At 42.3% G+C, this 19,642-nt stretch overlaps 1 protein-coding gene across 5 annotated transcripts in view; it reads left to right on the forward strand.

Annotated features, from left to right (window-relative positions):
* Positions 1–19,642, forward strand: part of camkk1a (calcium/calmodulin-dependent protein kinase kinase 1, alpha a) — a 58,214-nt gene that overhangs the window by 4,673 nt on the left and 33,899 nt on the right. For 4 of the 5 annotated variants that reach the window (XR_001965657.2, XM_018742099.2, XM_018742097.2 and 1 more), the window contains exon 2: positions 17,092–17,499. Coding sequence is in view for 4 of the 5 variants with exons in the window: in XM_018742099.2 (XP_018597615.2) it covers positions 17,164–17,499 (336 nt within the window). In the remaining variant the exon portion in view is untranslated. Of the gene's footprint in view, positions 1–1,243; positions 1,327–1,409; positions 1,497–17,091; positions 17,500–19,642 lie in introns of those variants that run through there. The other variant, XM_018742098.2, reaches the window with a different exon arrangement.

The raw sequence follows: 19,642 nt of genomic DNA on the forward strand, positions 1-19,642 counted from the left end.
CCCAGCGATACATGGAATTCTCTTGTCTTACCCTATTTCTAACCCAGTTGCATTAATTTGGCACACAGGCAATCTGCTCCATAAATTATTTGCATGTGAAGTGCCATTTCTCATCATTATGGATCCATGAGCAGATCAGTTAAATAAACTAAGGTGTCCTAATTACGGTATCTCCACATGTTATTCAGGCTGCATCTATGGCTCACATAATGAATATATGAGGAAGAAGGAGCTGTTGTTTAAGCTATGGGCAGAAAAGGATCAAAATAATAGTGTTTCTCCAGAAAAATTTGATTTAATAGGCTTCTGCTTTTCTTCATTGGAGCTACATTGAAGCAGGGCTTTTTGTAGAGATTAATCCCAAGGCATTGAATAAGTGGTAAATGGAGTCTTCAGGACACGTCTCTAAGTTGGGCTAAGCTTGTGTGAATGTGTGTGCGCGCACACGTTTGGAAATGAGAACTGAATACACACATACACAATACCTACAACCGCTTGTCCCGAGCGGGGTCGCAGCAAATTGGAGCCTAACCCAGCAACACAGGGCGCAAGGCTAGAGGGGGAGGGGACACACCCAGGATGGGATGCCACTCCGCCGCAAGGTACCCCAAGCAAGGTTCGAACCCCAGACTCACCACATAGCAGGGCCCAGCCAAGCCTGCTGCACCGCCTTCAAGAACTGAATACTGGCTGCTAATGTTTTCAAGCTGCTGGCAAGACCATCCTGCTGGTCCCATGGTCTGGCTCATTGGCTGTAGTCTGTCAACATTTATGAACTGCGATCCTTATCAGTTTAGATTTCTCCAAAGCAATTTACAATGGTAAGCTACTTAGTTATTTACCCATTTACATAGCTGGGTAATTTTACTGGAGCAATTGAGGGGAAGTACCTTGATCAAGGGACTACTGCTAGAGGTGGGACTCAAACCTGTGACCTTTGACTCCAAAGGCTGGAGCTCTAACCAGTGTGCTACCAGCTGTTCTCTATTATGAATGAATATTTGAATAATGAATATAATTAATATCTCTTGAGAGTTTGTTTCCTAGACCAGATTTTGATCCATAGAGCGAAGCCTCACCGCTCAGGCCTGTCTTATGCTTGCTAACTGGAGGGTCCTTCTGAAACATGAAAAATATTTAGTACAACATCTGCATACAATACTTTCTGAACAAGTTTAGAATTTTTTTTTTTTTTTTTTGGAATTACCAGTTCTTTGCAGTTTTCACTTTTATTTTCTGTTTCACTGCTATGTCTACATACTAATAAAACATTTCATTAAGGTGCCAGTTTCTTTATCAAACCCAGCAAATTCTGTGCTTTCAATGGTGAGTAAGTTTATTCATATTGTGATTTATTTGTAAAGTACAAAGTATTTTTTTTTTTAATTAACTTCAGCCCGTGCTCTCAGTCTCTGTAGGCATCATATGTCAGATGGAGCTGGTGGATATTTTCATACAGCAGTTGCCAGCAGCGTGTACTCGACAGCAGTAACTATGTAAGTTACCTCGGATAGCCATAACAAGTCCATCCCTGTAGACAAAACAGATTTCTGTTTCTTCTTTAAATCTGAAACTCATTGATTATTGCCACTGATCTAAACATGGTCGATATGTTCTCTTCTTCAGTGTGATAACCACAGCATGAGAGCCAAAGGGGCATACGCAACAGATGGTCTTTTTGAGTCCTCATGTTTCTGTGACACGTGTGGCGCTTACCTGCCGGTGTTGCTAACCGCGTCAGGTTCGGAGACTGACCGCTTGCCCACCGCTTGTGCGCACTGCTCACGTAGCAAGGCAATATTTTCTCAACCCGTTGCCGTGTTGTGGCCTAGTGGTGAGAGCTGTGCTCTTCCGTAACTGAAGACAGGGTTTTATATTGCTACTTTGATGTGTTGATAGATGATGGGAAGCCTTCTGCCAGTTCACTTTGGCTTGTGCGTTCATTACCACATTAATTACCGATTGTGCAGAGAACTGGCGGAGGTGCCATTACTTGCTCCCAATGCAAAGAGCAGGTCTCTTTGTGGATTGAAAATGATGATTTTCATCCATTAGCCAAATGAGTGTGTGCTTAACCGAGGGAATGGTCGCTTAATCGTTATCCTGTAGGTCTTGCTGTGTCGTCTCCGCCTAGCCAGCAGTGTCGAGTCTCCTGCCATGTACTGCAGCATTTCACACTGCAGCACTGGGGGCGGTTGTCTCTTATTTACGACCATTGTGGTGCATGGCTCGCTTTAATGACCCTCAGCTAATGGCAGAAGCTGCAAAGGGGCAGCTGTGTGCTTCACTGGGATGGAGTGCTGCTTGTTTTCCTTTTACTTTTTAAGAAATGCAGTTCTCCCGAAACGCGTACCTTTTGCCCCCCTGTTCCTGCGGACGCACCGAAAGCTCCATGAAGGCGGAAGTTTCTTCGAACACCAGTGAAAGGGTTCCTTTCTCAAGCAATCAGGGTATTAAACAGTTCATGATCTCGCCATCCCTCAGCTTACACTTCCGCTTTCCCATGAGCGCATGGGACATTTTACTTGATCACATTTGACATTTTATACACAAAACAAATTACGTTAATTATTGTTTGTGTTGTATATCTATAAACCACTGTATCTGCCACCTTATTCTAAGGACCTCACACCTGTTACAATCAGCTGAATGTAAGTAACTGCTAATTCAGAGACTGCTGGCTGCTGTTCTGTTTGTATTTATTATCATATCTGTGTTTGTATTTGTAATTAATATCTGTATATGTGTAAACTATATTTACTGTGTGATGTGGCACTAGGCTGGTTAGTGTTACATCTGACTCTGAGCAAACAATATTTGGTTTCTGCTGTGTACCTTTTGCATTTTGAGGAAGTAAACATGTTCATTTTCTTTCATTTTGTCATTTGAAATTAATTTTCATTTACAGCAGGGACCAGGGCACACACCTTGAGCATATTAATGGCAAACTAAGAGGTCCAAGGGTATGCAATACCATGGTTTTCTAATGTTTTTGTGTAAATACCTTAAGCTTTGTTACAGTTGTGGAAGACATCAAGGCAACTGATATATATTTTTTTTTTCCCCCTCCCACTGTTTTTACTGACATTTTGACATGTTAATCTGCAAAAGCCTGGCCCTTGGAAAAGGTTGACCCTTTCATGATAAGATTCAGTGTGAACTCAATTGACTTGGATGATTCCAGGGACCTTTTATTGTTCTGATCTGTAATTAAACATCGTATCACATTTATTTATTTATTATTGATGTATTTATTTATTTCTTTCAGTCAGTCACCTTAGATGGATGACCCACCCCGCGATCCATAGAAGCCACAAACGTTCCCCGCAAGTGTGCTTTTGTAAACAGATCGCAGTTCTTGGAGACAAACCCATGACGTGATCTCTGCCCACGCTCCAGTCCCTCTTTGTCTTTTGTCTTCTCAAACTACATTTCGTCCGTGTCCGTGGCTGTCGGCCACACACCCGCCATAATCCCCCACCTCTGCTTTTCGCACAGTACCCATCTGCGCTAATTGGATTTGTCAAGTTGGACAGTTACATAATGTATTACAGTGGCAAAATTTGTTGGACACACTCAGAAAACATCAGGTTCCTGTTGTTGAGAGCAGGGAACTATTCTCTGCCATTTGCTGACCACTTTGGGTAGGTGAAGAATGCCGTAGCACAAATATTTTGGTGCGGGACAGCAGACACGGCTGATGAATTAGTATTTTGCTCTGTATTTAATTTTATCCGGTAACCACTTTATGCTAAACACATTATCCTTTTTTAGGTTATAGAAATATGGTGTGCATTAGGCTGAAATTTGTGGTCCCAGTAGACTGTCAGAAGCCGTGTGTTCTCGGAGCTCTCGGTGGCGAGATCCCAGGGCAGCTCATTAAAATAAATCGCATAAAAGGCGTGGTATGGAGGGGAAGTACAGGCAACTGCGCAAATTTGCATGAGATGGACAGACGGATATTGTGAAAGCGCAGGGTGTTTTGCTTCAGGGAATTTACTTGGGTTTTTTTTCTTATTTAAAGACCATCTTTCCATTTGTTTAAACTCATTCCCAGTCTTGTTGTTTCTCTTTGTTTAGCACACTTTTATCCGGAGTCACTTATGTGCTTTAAATTTAAAGCACATATTTGCCTTCTTTATGGGGCTTGTAGCAATGCTAGTGCTGGAGATTGCCAGGCTTTGGTCCCAAGTCTAATTTTCCACCACCTTCCTGGGTTTCTTCTTTTTCTGAAATGCTCTACTCTGTATGGGTGGCTCTTGTCTGTTGTTTTTATCTGCTGGCCTTGATGTTTACCATGGTAAGGAATTATCAGCAGTGTCTGTGGGGTTATTTGCTCTCAGACAGCTCTATACATAGAAATATAGCCCAGCATGTCTGGAGGAAGGCTTTACGCTCTGAGCCGGACACCTTGATTGGCACAGTCTTGGATGAAGTGAATTTTACCTACATTTCATATGGTTTAGCCAGAAAAATAAATAAATAAATAAAAAAACAAGCAGCCAGATGAAATAGCTGCTGCCTGTTTAAACCTCTGCTTCACAGCGAGAGGGGCCACGACCCAGTACTGAGAGACAGAGGGTTCAGAGCTCAGAAGTTCAAGTGTCTGTCTACTGTTCTGACTTGCCTTTTCCCCAGTGGCCTCCTTCCAACTCGGAGAGTCTGAGAGCAAAATCCTGTTGAATTCCGAGATCGTGTCGCACCATAATCTTGCAAGAAGAAACGGGCATCTGTCAAAATTGTACGGTACATTTAGTCCGCTCACAACTCGTTTTGCAGGTGACCGCAACTTCAGCCTTACCACTTTTACCAAAACCAGGGCTTGAGCCAGACTTTGAGGGTTAAGTAAGGAAGAATGCTGGGGGGGGGTTTAAAGGTTCAGGGTGCTTAATACATATAGCTGACTCAAGGTAAGAAATTGGCTGTAAACTCTTGTCTCACGAGAGCCATGCAGACTGAAAACCAGGCAGCAGGTAGAGCTCCGTGCTCCTGTATCTCCCGCTTCGCTGCCAAGATAAGAGGAGTGGAAATGATTTCTTAAAAGAAAAAAGTCTCACACTATTGTTTGAAACCATATGCAGTACACTTGTAGCTTACATGGGGATTGATTGATTAACACAATGCATAAAACTAAATTCTGCGTGTGACTGGTTAGCCGTGCACACCATATAGGATGTGGTACCTATTCAAAGCAATAACAGGTAAATAATGTGGTGAATAATTTTAAAGTGCATCTTAAATACTCATAAAAACAACACCTATAAACACTATACAGTTCTTTGGACTGTGTGCCAATAACGATAAACTTGTTAAATTTGCATGCATTGGCCATTTATTACAGCACGTCTGAGAACCGTGTCCCCCTCTCTCCCTCCCCCTACATTCTGGTGCCTGAAACCAAATTTGGGGGATTCCTGTGAAATTGAGTGAGAGCGAATGGGTGAGTCGCCTCTCTGCATGCTTGTGTGTTTTCATCATGTCACCGTTGTACACAAAAGCAAGATGCCAAGGGGCTCTTTGCCTGGACTCGGTGTGTTCCCAAGTGTTGTTCCTGTGCAGAAATCGTTGTTTCTATATTTGTTTTTGTTTTCTCATACATAAAAGTTTTGGGATGGTCACCGGTGGTAAAGCTGACAGCGTCAAATATTGTACAAATCGACTCCGCTGCATTCTTTGATGATAAATGTATAGTCCTTGTCCTTTGTTATCTAAAAGACTACAGTGATCATATGCCATAAAGACATAGTCCATGATTATGTAAAGGAGTTAAAGGGGAAGTTAACCCTTCCACTAAGCATGGCGAGAGTCGTCATGTGGGGGAGAAAGTCAGCATCCCCTTTAAATATGACCGCTCTTTTTTTTATGACTTGATGAGTATGTTTGCGGTTGAGTAACTGTGCTACTTGTAAATCAAATTTTGTTGAAATACACCAGTGCTGGAGACTTATATCAGAAATACTGCAGCTGAATGAGTGAGATGTGCGTGCGTGCGTGCGTGCGTGCGCGCGCGCGCGCACACACACACACACACACAAAGTGATTACCCCTATCATGGGCAGTCTCACTAGCATTAGTACCCAAAGTCCTAATCCTATCATTTAAACACAGGTGATAATTAGGGATATTGTCATTGCACAGTTAGATACCAGCTCCTAGGCTGCCTGATTGAAGAAACCAACACAACGTATCTGAAACCATGCAAGAAGATCACTTGAGTGGACCAGAGGCAGACCTGCTGATAATGATGGTGATACCAGGACCTACTGTGGCCTCAGGCATAACTTGTGTGTGCCATGACTGCTCGGCGGTCACTGGATAAACAGCAGGAGTTTCACTGACGAGGATATAATGTACAGTGCTTTTACACCATCCCAAATATGGGCGCTTGCAAATGTTGTCGCAGCCTCTACAGCAGAAAGCCATTGAGCTTTCCAAGGAACTGGAGCTGTGTCTCTAGTCGTGTTGTTCACACACACAATTTTCAGTGGCTGCGAGAGTTACACTAGTAATATGTTTTTGTCACTTGTTTGCCTTTTTCTGACAACACATAGGGTCAGGCAGCATTATGGGCATTTGCATTTAGTGAACTTGAAGCTTTTCTCCAAGGTGACTTACATTGTTAAGCATTTACACACACACACACACACACACACACACACACACACACACACACACACACACACACACCATCTGAAACCGCTTGTCCCATGTGGGAAGCCAGAGCCTAACCCGGCAACGCAGAGCGTAAGGCTAAAGGGGGAGGGGACACGCAGGACAGAACGCCAGTCCGTCACAAGGCACCCTAAGAGGGACTTGAACCCCAGACCCACCGGAGAGCAGGACCCAGTCAAACCCACTGCACCACCACGCCCCCCATGAATTTATTCTGCATGATAATTTCTACTGTATCTATTCAGGGTTAGTACCTTGGTCAAAAGTACTGCAGCAGGAGGTGGGATTGAAACCTGGCTCTAATGTCGGAGCTATAACTGCCATGCCACTGCCTGCCATATATCATAGTTCCTGGCTTCTGACAGCTAAGCCAAAGCTGTAATAATGGGAATACTATTATAAAGAGTTAAACGGTGTTTGTGTTTCAGCTCATCATCATGCAGTTAGGAAAGAATCCCATAAATAAAAATGCTAAGCAACTACACATCTATACATCAGTACCGTATCACTGTTTGTATAATGCAAACTGCTGGGCAGAAAAGCATTACTGCAATTACTTGAAAGGAAATTATGCATCTTGTCTTTTGCCCATTTGTCTAAGTGTTTGTAATTTGCTTTTCCTTCAAATCTTTTTATTTTGTCTTCTAACAAAATGTGGTACTTGGTGTATTTTTTTTTTTTTTGATAGTTTCAAATGAAAATACATGTAGAAAAAAAGTTCTTGCATAGATAAATCTGTTCTGGAGTTTAAAAATGTCATGTTTAATTTCCTAAAATATTAAATACTGGACATTTGGCAAGAGATAGGCCAAGTGGCATTTTTTCAAAGCAATTTGGTTAATATTATTTTGCTGTATTTTAAATGTTCCTCTCCCATACTGTTGTTAAATTTAGTATAAATAATTGATAAACTAAATACTTAAGTCTTGCATCAGTGGGTTCTCAGACTAATTAATAGCCCTTTTTTTTTTTCTTCTGTGATTCATCAAATTGGTGAATAGACATTAGGAGCCAACGGAGGGGTTGGAACGGAGTGCTGGTTGTTATTCTGGTGGTCAAATAATGATTTAGCTCAGACGTGATTGGTGAGTGCAATCAAAGCTCATTGTTGTTTAGAATCATTTCGTCGGAGAGGAATGAATTTGGCGACACTTGCTACAGGAGTATTAACCTGACTTCTTAAAATTTTAAGTTTGTGGAAACTGGGGCTAGATTTAATCTGTCTGGGCAAGTCAAGAAAAAAGTACACTTCGCCCATGTATTACTGGGACCCAGGCAGGTGATCGGACGCTGGATTCACCAGACAGCCCGGTGTGCGCATATATAATATATATAAACACAGTGCTATGAAAAAGTATTTGCCCCCTTCTTTTTTTTTTTTTTTTTTTTTTTTTTTGCATATTTGTCACAGTTAAATGATTGAGATCATCAAACAAATTTTAATATTACACAAAGATAAGCCGAGTAAATACAAAATGCAGTTTTTAAATGATGATGATTTCAGTGCATTCTCAGTTTCATTCTTTAGTGTTTGGTTAATTGACTAAATGGAACACAAATAGTTTTTTAAAAAAAAAAAAAAATGCTGAACAACATTAGTATTATGTCAAAATGACATACATGATAAATTGGAATAATTTTCCAATCCTGTGATCAAATCCACTCCCATTACTGTGGTCATGCAAGTATAAATTGTATAAGCAAACAGCTCTCACAGTGGCATATGACTTAATAATTATTTGTGTGAAAGAGCCTTTACCTTATGTCTTTCTGTCTCAAGCAGTTCCGGTAGGGACTTTGGAAATTGTGGCAGAAGATGCAAAAGCCTGTAACACTGAAATATACCTCCATGCATTTAGCACCCTTCACAACATGGTTGTAATGCTATCTTAATACTACACCTTGAGTGTAGTTCAGCTGAAAGCCCTCCCAACTTCAGGGAAACGGCACAGATATGTGTATGAGGTTGTTGGAGCGGTAGAAGGAGCTCCCTTTTTCCCTCGGAACTGCTGAATCCCTTTGACCATTCAGGAAAGGCCTCAAAATGTGCCTTTCTTTTGGGACCCACTCTCTCCTGATCTTCTGACTGCTCCATAAACTTGTCACACCCTGTGGTAGGATGACTTGTATTTTGTTTCAGGCCTAGCTGCCTGTGTCTTTAACTTTGTGTCTCTCGCTGAATAGCACTTTTGACTGCTCCGGAGTTCCACGTTGCTTTGGATGAAAGCATCTGCCGAGTAAATAAATGTAAACGTGGCCCAAGCAGCACGAGAAAATGCCAGCGCTCTGACTTCTGCAGAGAATGTCCTTCCTCTTTCTTGGCTTGAGGCGAAGGCCGCACTTCTGCGTCATCTTGCATCTCTGTCTGTAGGCTCATCTGTCCGTCGGATGTTTTTTTGAGAACGTTCACTGCAAGATGTGCTGTCATGCCCCTGCAGCAGAGACACACATGGCATTAAGTTTGCATCAGGACCTTCTGCTTCTGCTGTGGTTAGTGAGCCCTCGCCTACAGTTTCCCATGTCATTAAGAACAACGTTGGGTTGTGACCAGGATGGTGGCAGAGGGGGAAAAGTGGATGAAGCGACTCCTCCTCGGTGCGAGAGCCACCTCTTTGTGAAATTATAAAATAGTTTCGGCACTGAAGGCCAGAAAGGTTCTTCGCACCGAGGATCTAAATTACATTTGCATTTATTTATTTATTTAGTTGATGCATACAATACTGAACTTCTTACAATTATTTATCCATTTATATAGCTGAGTAATTTTCACTGGAGCAAAGTACCCTGAATGGTATACAGCAGGAGTGGGCATTCAGTTTAAAGTGAAAGCTCTAATCAAGTTTTTTTGGAAACAGTCCAAGAAAATATGTATCAGAAATCAGAATAAAAGTCAGTGAACAAACTGGAAAACGTTTGTGTCTTCGAAATTTTAGAGAGGTTTAAGTCCTGCGTATTTTCGTCGTTAACCAAACGGTGTGTCCTCCAGTCAAAGTGGGCGGTTCTGCATTCTGTAACTTAAATTTAATATTTCTACAGCTCCAACAACCGTGACATCTGCGGAATTCCACTCCGGCTACAGCTTTCGATCTGAAACGCCAGCTCACCTTTCAGCTGCCCAGATTCTTGTTTTGTAAACCGAGAACCGTCAGCTCTCTCTCGGAGGCTCTGCAGTTAGTCCCCGATGTCTCCCGTTTGCACTTCCGGCACGAAAACTCGGTAATACTTGTCCTTTCCGGTTAGTTGTGGTTATAGTCTTGTAGTTAGATTGGTGTGAGAAGTAGCCGTGAAAAATTCTCACAAATGCAAATGTACGTAGCGTCTGGGAATCCGTTTCCATCCCCGTTAACTGATGATACACCCGAATACAGCCTGTGCACCTTTTGCCTCTCTCGTGTTTTTTTTACTGTAAACATTTAGCTGATGAAAGCTTTCTCGCTCTCCGTATTTTGCATGAGTGAAACAAAACAAATGTCCAGCGTGACATTAAACTGGTGGTACCGTGGTGGAACAGTTAGCGCTGGTGGCTCGGCGCACCTGTCCTGTGGGTTCGAACCTGGGTTCAAATCTGAGTCGGTCTGTGTGAACTTTGCCTGTACTCTCTTTTGACTACATGCATTTTCTCCATATGCTCTACTTTCTTCCACGCTCAAAAGACACGTGTTTCAGATGAATTGGGGACTCTGACTTGCCCTATCTGTGTGCGCTTGTGCGTGCACCCACATATATCTGCATTGGACAAGCCGTTTCGATATTGCATTGATTCTGTTCTGTTGTAATTTTTAAAATGCAGATATCGATTTGATACATTTGTAACTTGAGTATTTCTACTTTATTGCGAGGCAATTTGAGAAGCTGCATTTCAATGTGATATATAAAACAAAGGTTTCTGCTGTTATAACTCTACCCAACCGGACAATTCCTATCATTTCTGTAATAATACATAATGCCCAAAATCTTTCTGCCGATCTATTTGTAAGTTTATCATTTGTGATTTAAATTGCACGGTCATCCGTAACAATGGTGTATTTTAAGAGAATTTTGGTTTAAATGCTTCAGGTTTTAGGTAATATTTTGCTTATCCATCTTCTCCAAATTTTGTACTTTAAAATTTTTATGCTTTAGGGATCGTTATAATTACCAGTCATACAGAGGCATGAGACGTTCACACCGTCTGACAGGTGACGTGCACAGGAGAAGCTGTGCTCCGTGGGGATTCCGTTCAACGTGCATGGAGCTCAACGCTTCCGAGGCGTGAATTTGAGTTGAAAAGTCTCTTCTCGTGAGATGTTTCTCATAAGCATGAGGTGACATTGCGTTACGCAAATTTTCAGGCGCACGTCGCATTTGCATGGCGTCTGAATTCTTGTAAATGAAGGAGCCTGTTTGCGTAATCTCATCCAAGCCTCCAGCCTTGCAAGTGAAGGGCCCAGGCGTTCTGCTTTCTTCCTGCGTCCCAGCAGAGCCGTGTCCGTCGCCGTGATGCCTGCGCTCTCTGCCCACCGCTGTCAGGCACGCAGGACTCGGGCTGATTTTCCCCATGTTACGGCTGCCGAGGATTCAGTTGTTTTTGCCTTTTCTGTAATTGCCTAAGCCTTTCCTCCAAATCTCCCCACCTCAACCCCACCTGCTGCACATCACCTTTGTGTTTCACGGCATGCGGAAGCATCGCGTCGCGTCGTGCCTGGGCCTCGTATTTGCCAATTCAGATGAGCTCCTTTTCTGACTGTGTCTAGATACCGTTAGCTTTAAAAAATGTCATTTTATCTTTTTTCCTTCTGTTGTAGATTCCCAGGACACGATGACAGGCCTTGTGTTTTACGTTACATCCTGTTTTTTAGCTGATGCTTTTCTCTGAGATGACATACAAGGTTAAGCTACTTCAATTCAGCTCAATTCAGTTCAGTTCAAATTTTATTTGTCACATACACAACCATACTTGGTTATTGTGGCACGTATGCTTTATCGATTTAGGGTATGTACCTCGTCGATATTTACAGGGCACATGGAGCACTTTGTCTAGGATGTGGTAGGGAAAGGGAAAGCCTGTGTGAATGAAGCACATAATCGAGGTTCTGCAGAAGGTTATGGGATGTCTACAGGGTTGCGTTTGAATCCGCAGCTGACAGTCGTCTCCTCCTAGGGCAGTCCCGGTGGGAGAAACCATCTATATTTCATAAGGCCTTCATGTAACTTTCAGCTCAGCCTCTGGTAGTTTTCATTCAGTCTTCCAAGTACACTTTTGCTGAACTGACAAACTATTGTGGTGAAAAAGATGGTGAAACCTGTCACCTGAGTGGTACATGCGGGAAGGAGTCTGATTGTCATAGGGTCACTTGGGTAAATGTCAAAAGGCGTTATGGGAAAAGGGTAAGAAAGCGCTCAAATTTTGTCAGTTCTGAAATTCTTGTGTTTTTGAGAAGTGTTTCTAAATGTGAGATGAATGTCAGAAAGGTAATTGTCCCAGTGTTGTCGATCGTGGAGCGCATATGGGAGCCTGTTTTTTTTTTTTTTTTTTTTTAAAACCCCTAACTTGGCATTTTTGGGTTATTTTCACTTACATTGCATGTTCATATTGCAAAATTTTAGTGCCAGTGTAATTGAAGAAGCGCAACAATGGTACTTGGTGTGAATTGGCATAATGGTGTAAACGTGTGTTGTTCAACGACCAGTGATCGATCCACACACGGTTCAGAAAAGCTCAGGGAGCAAGTGGGACAAGCGGTGAAGACGAAGTCGGACACTGGAACACGCATCCCCCCCCACCCCACCCCACCTTCCACCTACCAAGGGGCGCACTCTCCCGGTGCTGCCCGCTAAGCACAGCTGAGGGAAATCAAATAAGGTTAAATATTGCAGAATGTTGCATACATGGCCATAAATGACAAAGCTGGATCATTGAAATGGCATACTTGGTTATTAACCTTTGCTTTATACATTAACTTTTTATTAACCTATACTTTTCATTATCATGTCGTCATCGCAGAGTTCATTTTTGGACAGATGGACTTTTGATGGAGGTCATTCTCATTTCAACAAGTTTTACTGCAGTCATAATTTAAATGTTTCCTCATAAATTGTGGTTTGGGCTTATGCAAAGAAGAAATTATTCGTCACTTGTTATTTTTGCATGATAACGTTTGCACAGCCTTTGAACAAAGCTCCTTTAATCCGTATGAACTGGGGAATTTTTTTTTATTGAAAAATGTAATAGGACAATACATTCTGAGGGGATTGTTGATGGTTTCTTTCTACTCTCAAGCTGTGAGCCGTTGGCATGTTCAGCAGTGTCACCCTCTGTCATAGCAGAATGGATTATCAATGAGTTTGAGTTTTTGCCATCGCTCAGTCAATATGGCATTACGTGGCCTCTGTGCCTGTTTCCTATTGCGTCTAGAGACAGCTACACAACTTCTCTTTTGTTGGCAGTATGAAATTTTAAAGGAAATGGTTTAATTTAATAAGTAGACATCAAGACTTGATTTATTTTGAAGGTGGTATGGAAAAGGTATAGCCATATATCCCTTCAGACGAGTGTTTTGTTGTGAATTTTATTTTGATCGGTTTCATTACGTGGGGCGCAAGTAGTTCATTGCGGCACCTGGTGTCATCAAAGACGACACCCAGCTACAGTGATGGACAGGTCCTCTCACGGGTGGTTTAAACCCACTGCCCGAGTTAATCACGGTCCGCAGTCTAGGATGCGGATTAAAAGACTTTCTGCCGTTTGTCCTCTGCAGATCTTGTACGCTTATCAATTCCGGTGAAGCAATTTCTCCAGAGCGGCTTAAAATGTTAGCTACCCTAATAGACTTGCAATGATTTACCCACTTATACAGCCCTGTGGTTTTTACCGTATCGGTTCGGAGTACTGTGACCACCTGCGACTATACGATCCTTGGAGTTCAAACCGAGAACTTTTGATTGCAAGGTAATGGCTCTAGTCACCACACCACCTACTGTCTGCTGTGTGTCATAGGTGTACCACCGTCTTTTGGATGTGAATATTCTCTCTGGGGGGCGGGGGGATGAATGTGTCTTTGGAACATTGAAGCTCAAGCTTCTCGTGTGGGATGTGAAGGCCATTAAAAAATGTCTTTGTGTTGAATCAGGTAAACAAAATTTATTGCAGTCTCTGAAGGCTTTTGCCCTTAATTCGAAAGGCAGGAGGAGGCATTTCCACTTGTAACCATCAAACGTGTCACACTCCAGATTCTATTAAACGGCAGACTTTCCGTGATTGGAAGAGTGGTGCTTTATCATTGAATGGCAAAGCACATTACATCTGTTCTTAAATTGTTATGGATTTTTTCCCATAATTTGGTTTTTTGTGGGAAGATGGCAAGACTGAAAGAGCATTCTTTCTTGTCTTGGCAAATGTTATTAGGATTTTTCTAGTTTCAGCTACAGTATTATGAAAGATTATGGTTACTTTATTGGATTTGTAGCTTATTGGAAAGGCATATCTTGTTTACATTTACATTTATTCATTTAGCAGACGCTTTTCTCCAAAGTGACATACAGTACATCTCATAGAAAATGTGTCCGTTACATTAGGAGAAAGAGGCATAGTTGCAGGCGCGTGATTCTTAAGTGCGGTCAGTTTGATGTTCACATGAAACGGGGTGTGCGAAAACCCTGCTAAGCAATATCGGATCTTAATGCCCTCTTGATGTTTGCTATAATTTAATATTTCAAGACGGACTGAAAAGATTCGTTTGTCTTTCTAACGGTGATGATTTCTGAAAAATGTTTTCCCCTTCCGTAACCCGTAAAGAAACGCTCAAGTCAATTGCGAGGGAGTTGTTCCTGAAAACGCTAAATGTCACATCGCACAGCATTACTTGTGTCGCATGTTGTGTGTAAGAACTGTATTGCTGCTCACGCTGCTCTTTGCCTCCTCCTCTTCTGCTCTCTGTGTTTCGGCAGCCCGAAAATCATCAGTCTTTTGATAGAATCTCACTTTCCAATTACACAAGTAAGTTTGCTCTTTTCAAAATATCGATCATCGCCATCAGACATCTTTCTGTGAGCCCATTCTCCGAAAGTCAAATTATAAGTGCATGTATACGCAATGATTTTGTTTCCTCTTTTTAAAAATCTGGAACCCGAATGACGTCGGCTTCAATTGGCTAATTCCATCTGAGTGGTTTTGAAGTGCATGAGTGGTTGACTAATGACAGGTTCCTGTAAGGGACCGCAAACAGCACGGTCCTATATTTACTGCGGTACTGAAGGTCGCCGATGATTATTGTTTTCAGCCCCAACATCCTTTCAGCGGCTGCGATTTCTGTTGATAATCGCAAATGGTAACTGGAACAGCGGCACCTTTTTCTCGCATTGGTCCTACTAAAGGTGGAAAATGGATGGAGAGCTGGGAATGCTCCAGAGTAAGCCGTCAAAGAACGTTTAATGTGTGCGAGAATCTCTTTGTTTTCTAATATTATTTAACCAACCATTTAGTGTAGGTACCATTATCAGGTGAAAAAACAATAGTTGAAAAGTAAGTGCTGATAGCAAAAGCACTTCAGATCAAATTCAGAAAGGCTGCTCCATCCCCCAAATGAGCTGGCAGTGATTTCTGTGTCTTTCTATGAAATGGTGTTCCACTTTCAGATGAACACTGTAAGAGTACTCCTTCAGTTTTTTTTTATTAATAACTAGCAAGCTTGACTTGATCGCTTAATTACATTTATGTCCATTCAATGTTTGTACTTCCTTGAAAGCCAATTACTGTGTGTGTTTAATTATTTTGATTAGGCTGAATTATTATGGGGACAGAAGGTTGCATCGTGGTTAGAGCTGCTACCCTTGGACCCTAACATGGCAGGTTTGAATCCCACCTCTTGCCGTAGTACCCTTGAGCAAGGTACTTACCCTAAATTGCTCCAGGAAAAAAAAAAAAAAAAAAAAAACAAAATTACCCAGCTGTACAAATGGGTAAATCATTTTAAGTAGGTTAACATTGTAAGTTGCTTTGGAGAAAAGTGTAACCCAAATGCATAAATGTGAGTTATGTGTAGAGAATACTTCGCGCACAGATACGTCTCGCACCTTTTCATATGTGTGTTCTGTGAACTCCCAGGTTTTCACTTTTGTTTCACCAGCTCTCTTCTCTGATAGTTAAAGCTTGAACTTTTTAGCAGAAGAAATTACCACTTCTATTTAATGCAAAAATGTAATGTTTAACAGTGAGTCATGGCACAGCAAGTAGCGCTGCTGTCTCACGGCGCCTGGGTGGTGCGAGAGGACGTGGGTTCGATCTCCACTCAGTCTGTGTGGAGTTTGCATGTTCTCGCCTTGTCTGCGTGGATTTCTTCTGGGTGCTCCGGTTTCCTCCCACAGTCCAGAGACATGCGGTTCAGCTTCCCCCATAGTGTGTGAGTGACAGAGAGTGTGTTTCACTGATGTATGGATGAGTGACCCATTGTAAGCAGTGTATCTAGCAGTGTAAGTCACCGCGGTGAATAAGGTGTGTGGGCTGATAGCATTACATAGAGTTCATTGGAAGTCGCTTTGGAGAAAAGCGTCTGCTAAGTAAATAAATGTAGATGAGACTGTATGAAATCTGAATGAAACATTCCCTGCCTGATGTATTTGCACATGTACTATGATGTATTATGTGTGTGATTTAAAATCGAGGGGTCCTGGAGTGTAAAGCTTCATTTTTTTGGGATAAGTGTTGAATTAGGTTTTTTCTCTCTGATAGATATGATTATAGTTCTTTTTTTTTTATGTTGCTTGTTTGTTGTAACATTTTGAGTTTAGAGGAGATGTTACTGGCTGACTTAATGAACATTTGCTGCCTGGAAATATCAAAGGCTTCAAGGCATTCTTCCAAATACCACAGTGTAGTTACAAGCTTACATGAAATTATGTTCTTCATTGGAGCTTTTCTGGTGCACCTTGTAATGCTTTCAGCCAAAATCAGACTTATCTGTGATTACATGTTGTTTACCATAGCATGCTCCAGATTTCCATTTTAATAGGGAACATTAGGCAAAACACAAGGAATAAGATGAAACGACAGATGAAACAGATTGTTTTATTTTTGATGAAATTTATACTTGTTGGAACTGACCATAATTCAGTGACAGTGTTGTAGTCCTATCTGTTATTTTTAAATATAATATATGTAATATTGTTTTCCTCTGAAAAGACTTGGGAGTAGTCAAATCTAAACAAAGTTCATCTTAACTAGTTTATTTGCAACTTTGTCTTTATTATATCGATTGTAGTGTTTTTGTCAAATCCAGCAGTATGTATTTTTGTTTGCATCCATCTGAAGTTGAGGGAGAGGTCTGAAATATACACTTGCACTGAAATGTTCCACTACCTTGTTGTTGTGATGTGGTATTTGGTATATTTTTCTGTTATTTGTCATATGGATTGATAGTTATGTGTTTTCTGCCTTCCTGACAGGCCTGTGGCATTGATGCCCACCGCTGGAAGCCCCTCCCTTCTCCTTTCTGCAGTTCCCCATTTGGCGCAGTGATGGACACGAGTACAGACCCCGGGTGCGGCCCTGAGCCGGGCGCGTCTCCAGACCCTGAGCCCCAGGCGGAGCTTGCCGCGATGGTGGCAGCGATTGGTGTGACGACTGAGAAGGAGACGGTGGCCGGTAGACCCCAGGTGGAGGGTCTCAGGAATGGACAGGACAGCAGCTCCAGGAAGCTGGCCCCACGGCCCCTTCTGTCCAATAGGAAGATGTCACTGCAGGAGCGCGGTACCTACCTGGGCGCTGGAGGTGGGGGCTACTCCCACATATCCCCTAGGGTGGCTCGGAGACCCACCATCGAGTCTAAACATGTGTCCATCTCAGACACCCAGGTGAGAAGGAAGAGTCACGGCTCTTCCCCTACAAGTTTCCTGTATAACGCAGCACTGTGGAATTGTGGGCGGTCAACTTCACGTCAGGTTACACCTTTTTCAGCACATCCTTGCATATGTGATGCCTCTAAAACTAAAAAATGACCATTGGGGCTGGTGATAGTGTGGTTGTTATAGTAGTTGCTGTCTTTAAAATAAAAACAGGATTTTGCAGGTTCAGATCCCACCTCCTGCGGCAGTATCCCCAAGCAAGGTATTTGCTCAGAAAATGTCCCGCTGTACAAATGAGTAAATCACCGTAAGCAGCTTAGCATTGTAAGTTGCCTTGGAGAAAAGCATCAGCTAAATGAGTAAATGTAAATGTAACCAAATGCTTTAGTTACACACACCAATGCTGTGTGTGGGGACAACAGAGAATAGTGTGTAAATATTGTAATTACAGGGAGGTTGAAGTGCGTTATTTTAATACAAGCCACATGAAGTGATTCTGGAAAATCACTTTACGCTCAACTCTGCGATGAGCACCAAGCTGCTGCTATAACGGGTGGGGTCCTGTTCCGGATCTCTGCGGTAGCCTCATGGCACAACTGACGCGAAAGTCGTAATCCTCCCGCCGTGCTGCGCAGGCCCCCAGTGTGTCCTTGCTGGTGACCATCTGGCCTGGCTGCTGCGACCCTCGTCATTTGGCGCTTGCTGGTCCTCGAGTCCAGCTAGTTTTTCCATTAAGACCTTCGTGTGCTTTGTGGAGTAAGACCCGCCCCAGTATCGGAAAAGTGTCCTTTTGTCTCGACTTCCTTATTGTCCACGTCAGCGTTCTGTGTCTGGGTTGATCCATTCCCCCGTCAAAATACGTCAACATTTTCCAAAAGCCGCTCTTTCCCGTTGAACAGATATTGCATTACTACATTGTGTTTCCCATTGTATATTTAGTCAGTGGTTCTGTTTCTTTTTAATGAGAAGCTCACAAAATCAAGCCCTGGAATAATTGAGGAACGTATAGATGATAGGCAGCTGCTGTTGTCTTATGTGCTTTTTAAAAACAATTTTTGAGAACCTTATCGTAGTATTTTAAACAGTTTTCTGCAACCCAGCCCCCTAATGCAGTGGTTTCCAGCCCTAGTCCAGAAACGTTTTTGTGAGTGTTCAGCTAACAAACACAGTTCACCGTGATACGACCCATGCGGGTCTCTTAATCAATAGCTCGTTCAAGGCTGATTAATTTAGAGCTCAGTTGGAACAAACTCCAGCGTACACCTTCTAATGTAATACTTGCCACATAAATGTAAAAGGCATGCCCCATGGGGCAGCACAGCGACACCGAGGGTAGTGCCGCTGCCTCACAGCGCCCACGGTTCAAAGATGTGTGTTTCGGGTGGATTGGTGACTCTAAACTGCCTGGTGTGTGCGTGCGTGCGTGCGTGTATGTATGCATGCAGTGGACTGGTGTTCAGTCCAGAATAAACCTTGCAACATGCCACAAACCTGCATGAATAGCTGATAAACCTTACTTTATTATGGACAATTTTTCTGTAAATACTTCAAATTTGCTTTTGGTAAAATTACAGAATTTTAGTTAAGTGAAGATGTATCTCAAAAATTAAATGTATTTTGCGTACGTTTTACAATAATACAATATTTTTCTATTATGTTTAGACAATAATAACCAAGATGTATTGCATATTATTTGGATTCCATGTGTGGAAATATATTTGTGATTTGCTCTGGGGCTCTTTAAGGAGAGCTTGCGAAATTTCCTTCCATCATGACTTGTGGCTACAAGCTGAATGCGATTTGATGTTTTCGTTTGACGCATTTCTGAGATTCCCAGTTGAAATGAGTGACATTTCTGTGCTTGAAGGGTAAAGGGGTTGAAGCCAGGATCATAACTAACTATATAGTGCACTTATCTGTGAGGTCTTGTCTAATCCAATCATTGGCCTCTGCACCAATCACTATTTTCTGCATTCATTACTAGCTTCTACATTGGCCCGTGTGTGTGTGTGCGTGTGTGTGTGTGCGTGTGTGTGTGTGTGCGTGCGCGCGCTCGCATCTGTGTTTGTGTGGGAAAGTGAGAGAAAAATCAGACCAGATAAGCATTTGCTTCACTAGTAGGAAGAAAGTCTCGGCCCGTTTTAGGATATGT

The sequence above is a fragment of the Scleropages formosus genome, chromosome 25 (assembly GCF_900964775.1).
Source record: "Scleropages formosus chromosome 25, fSclFor1.1, whole genome shotgun sequence".
NCBI lineage: Eukaryota > Metazoa > Chordata > Actinopteri > Osteoglossiformes > Osteoglossidae > Scleropages > Scleropages formosus.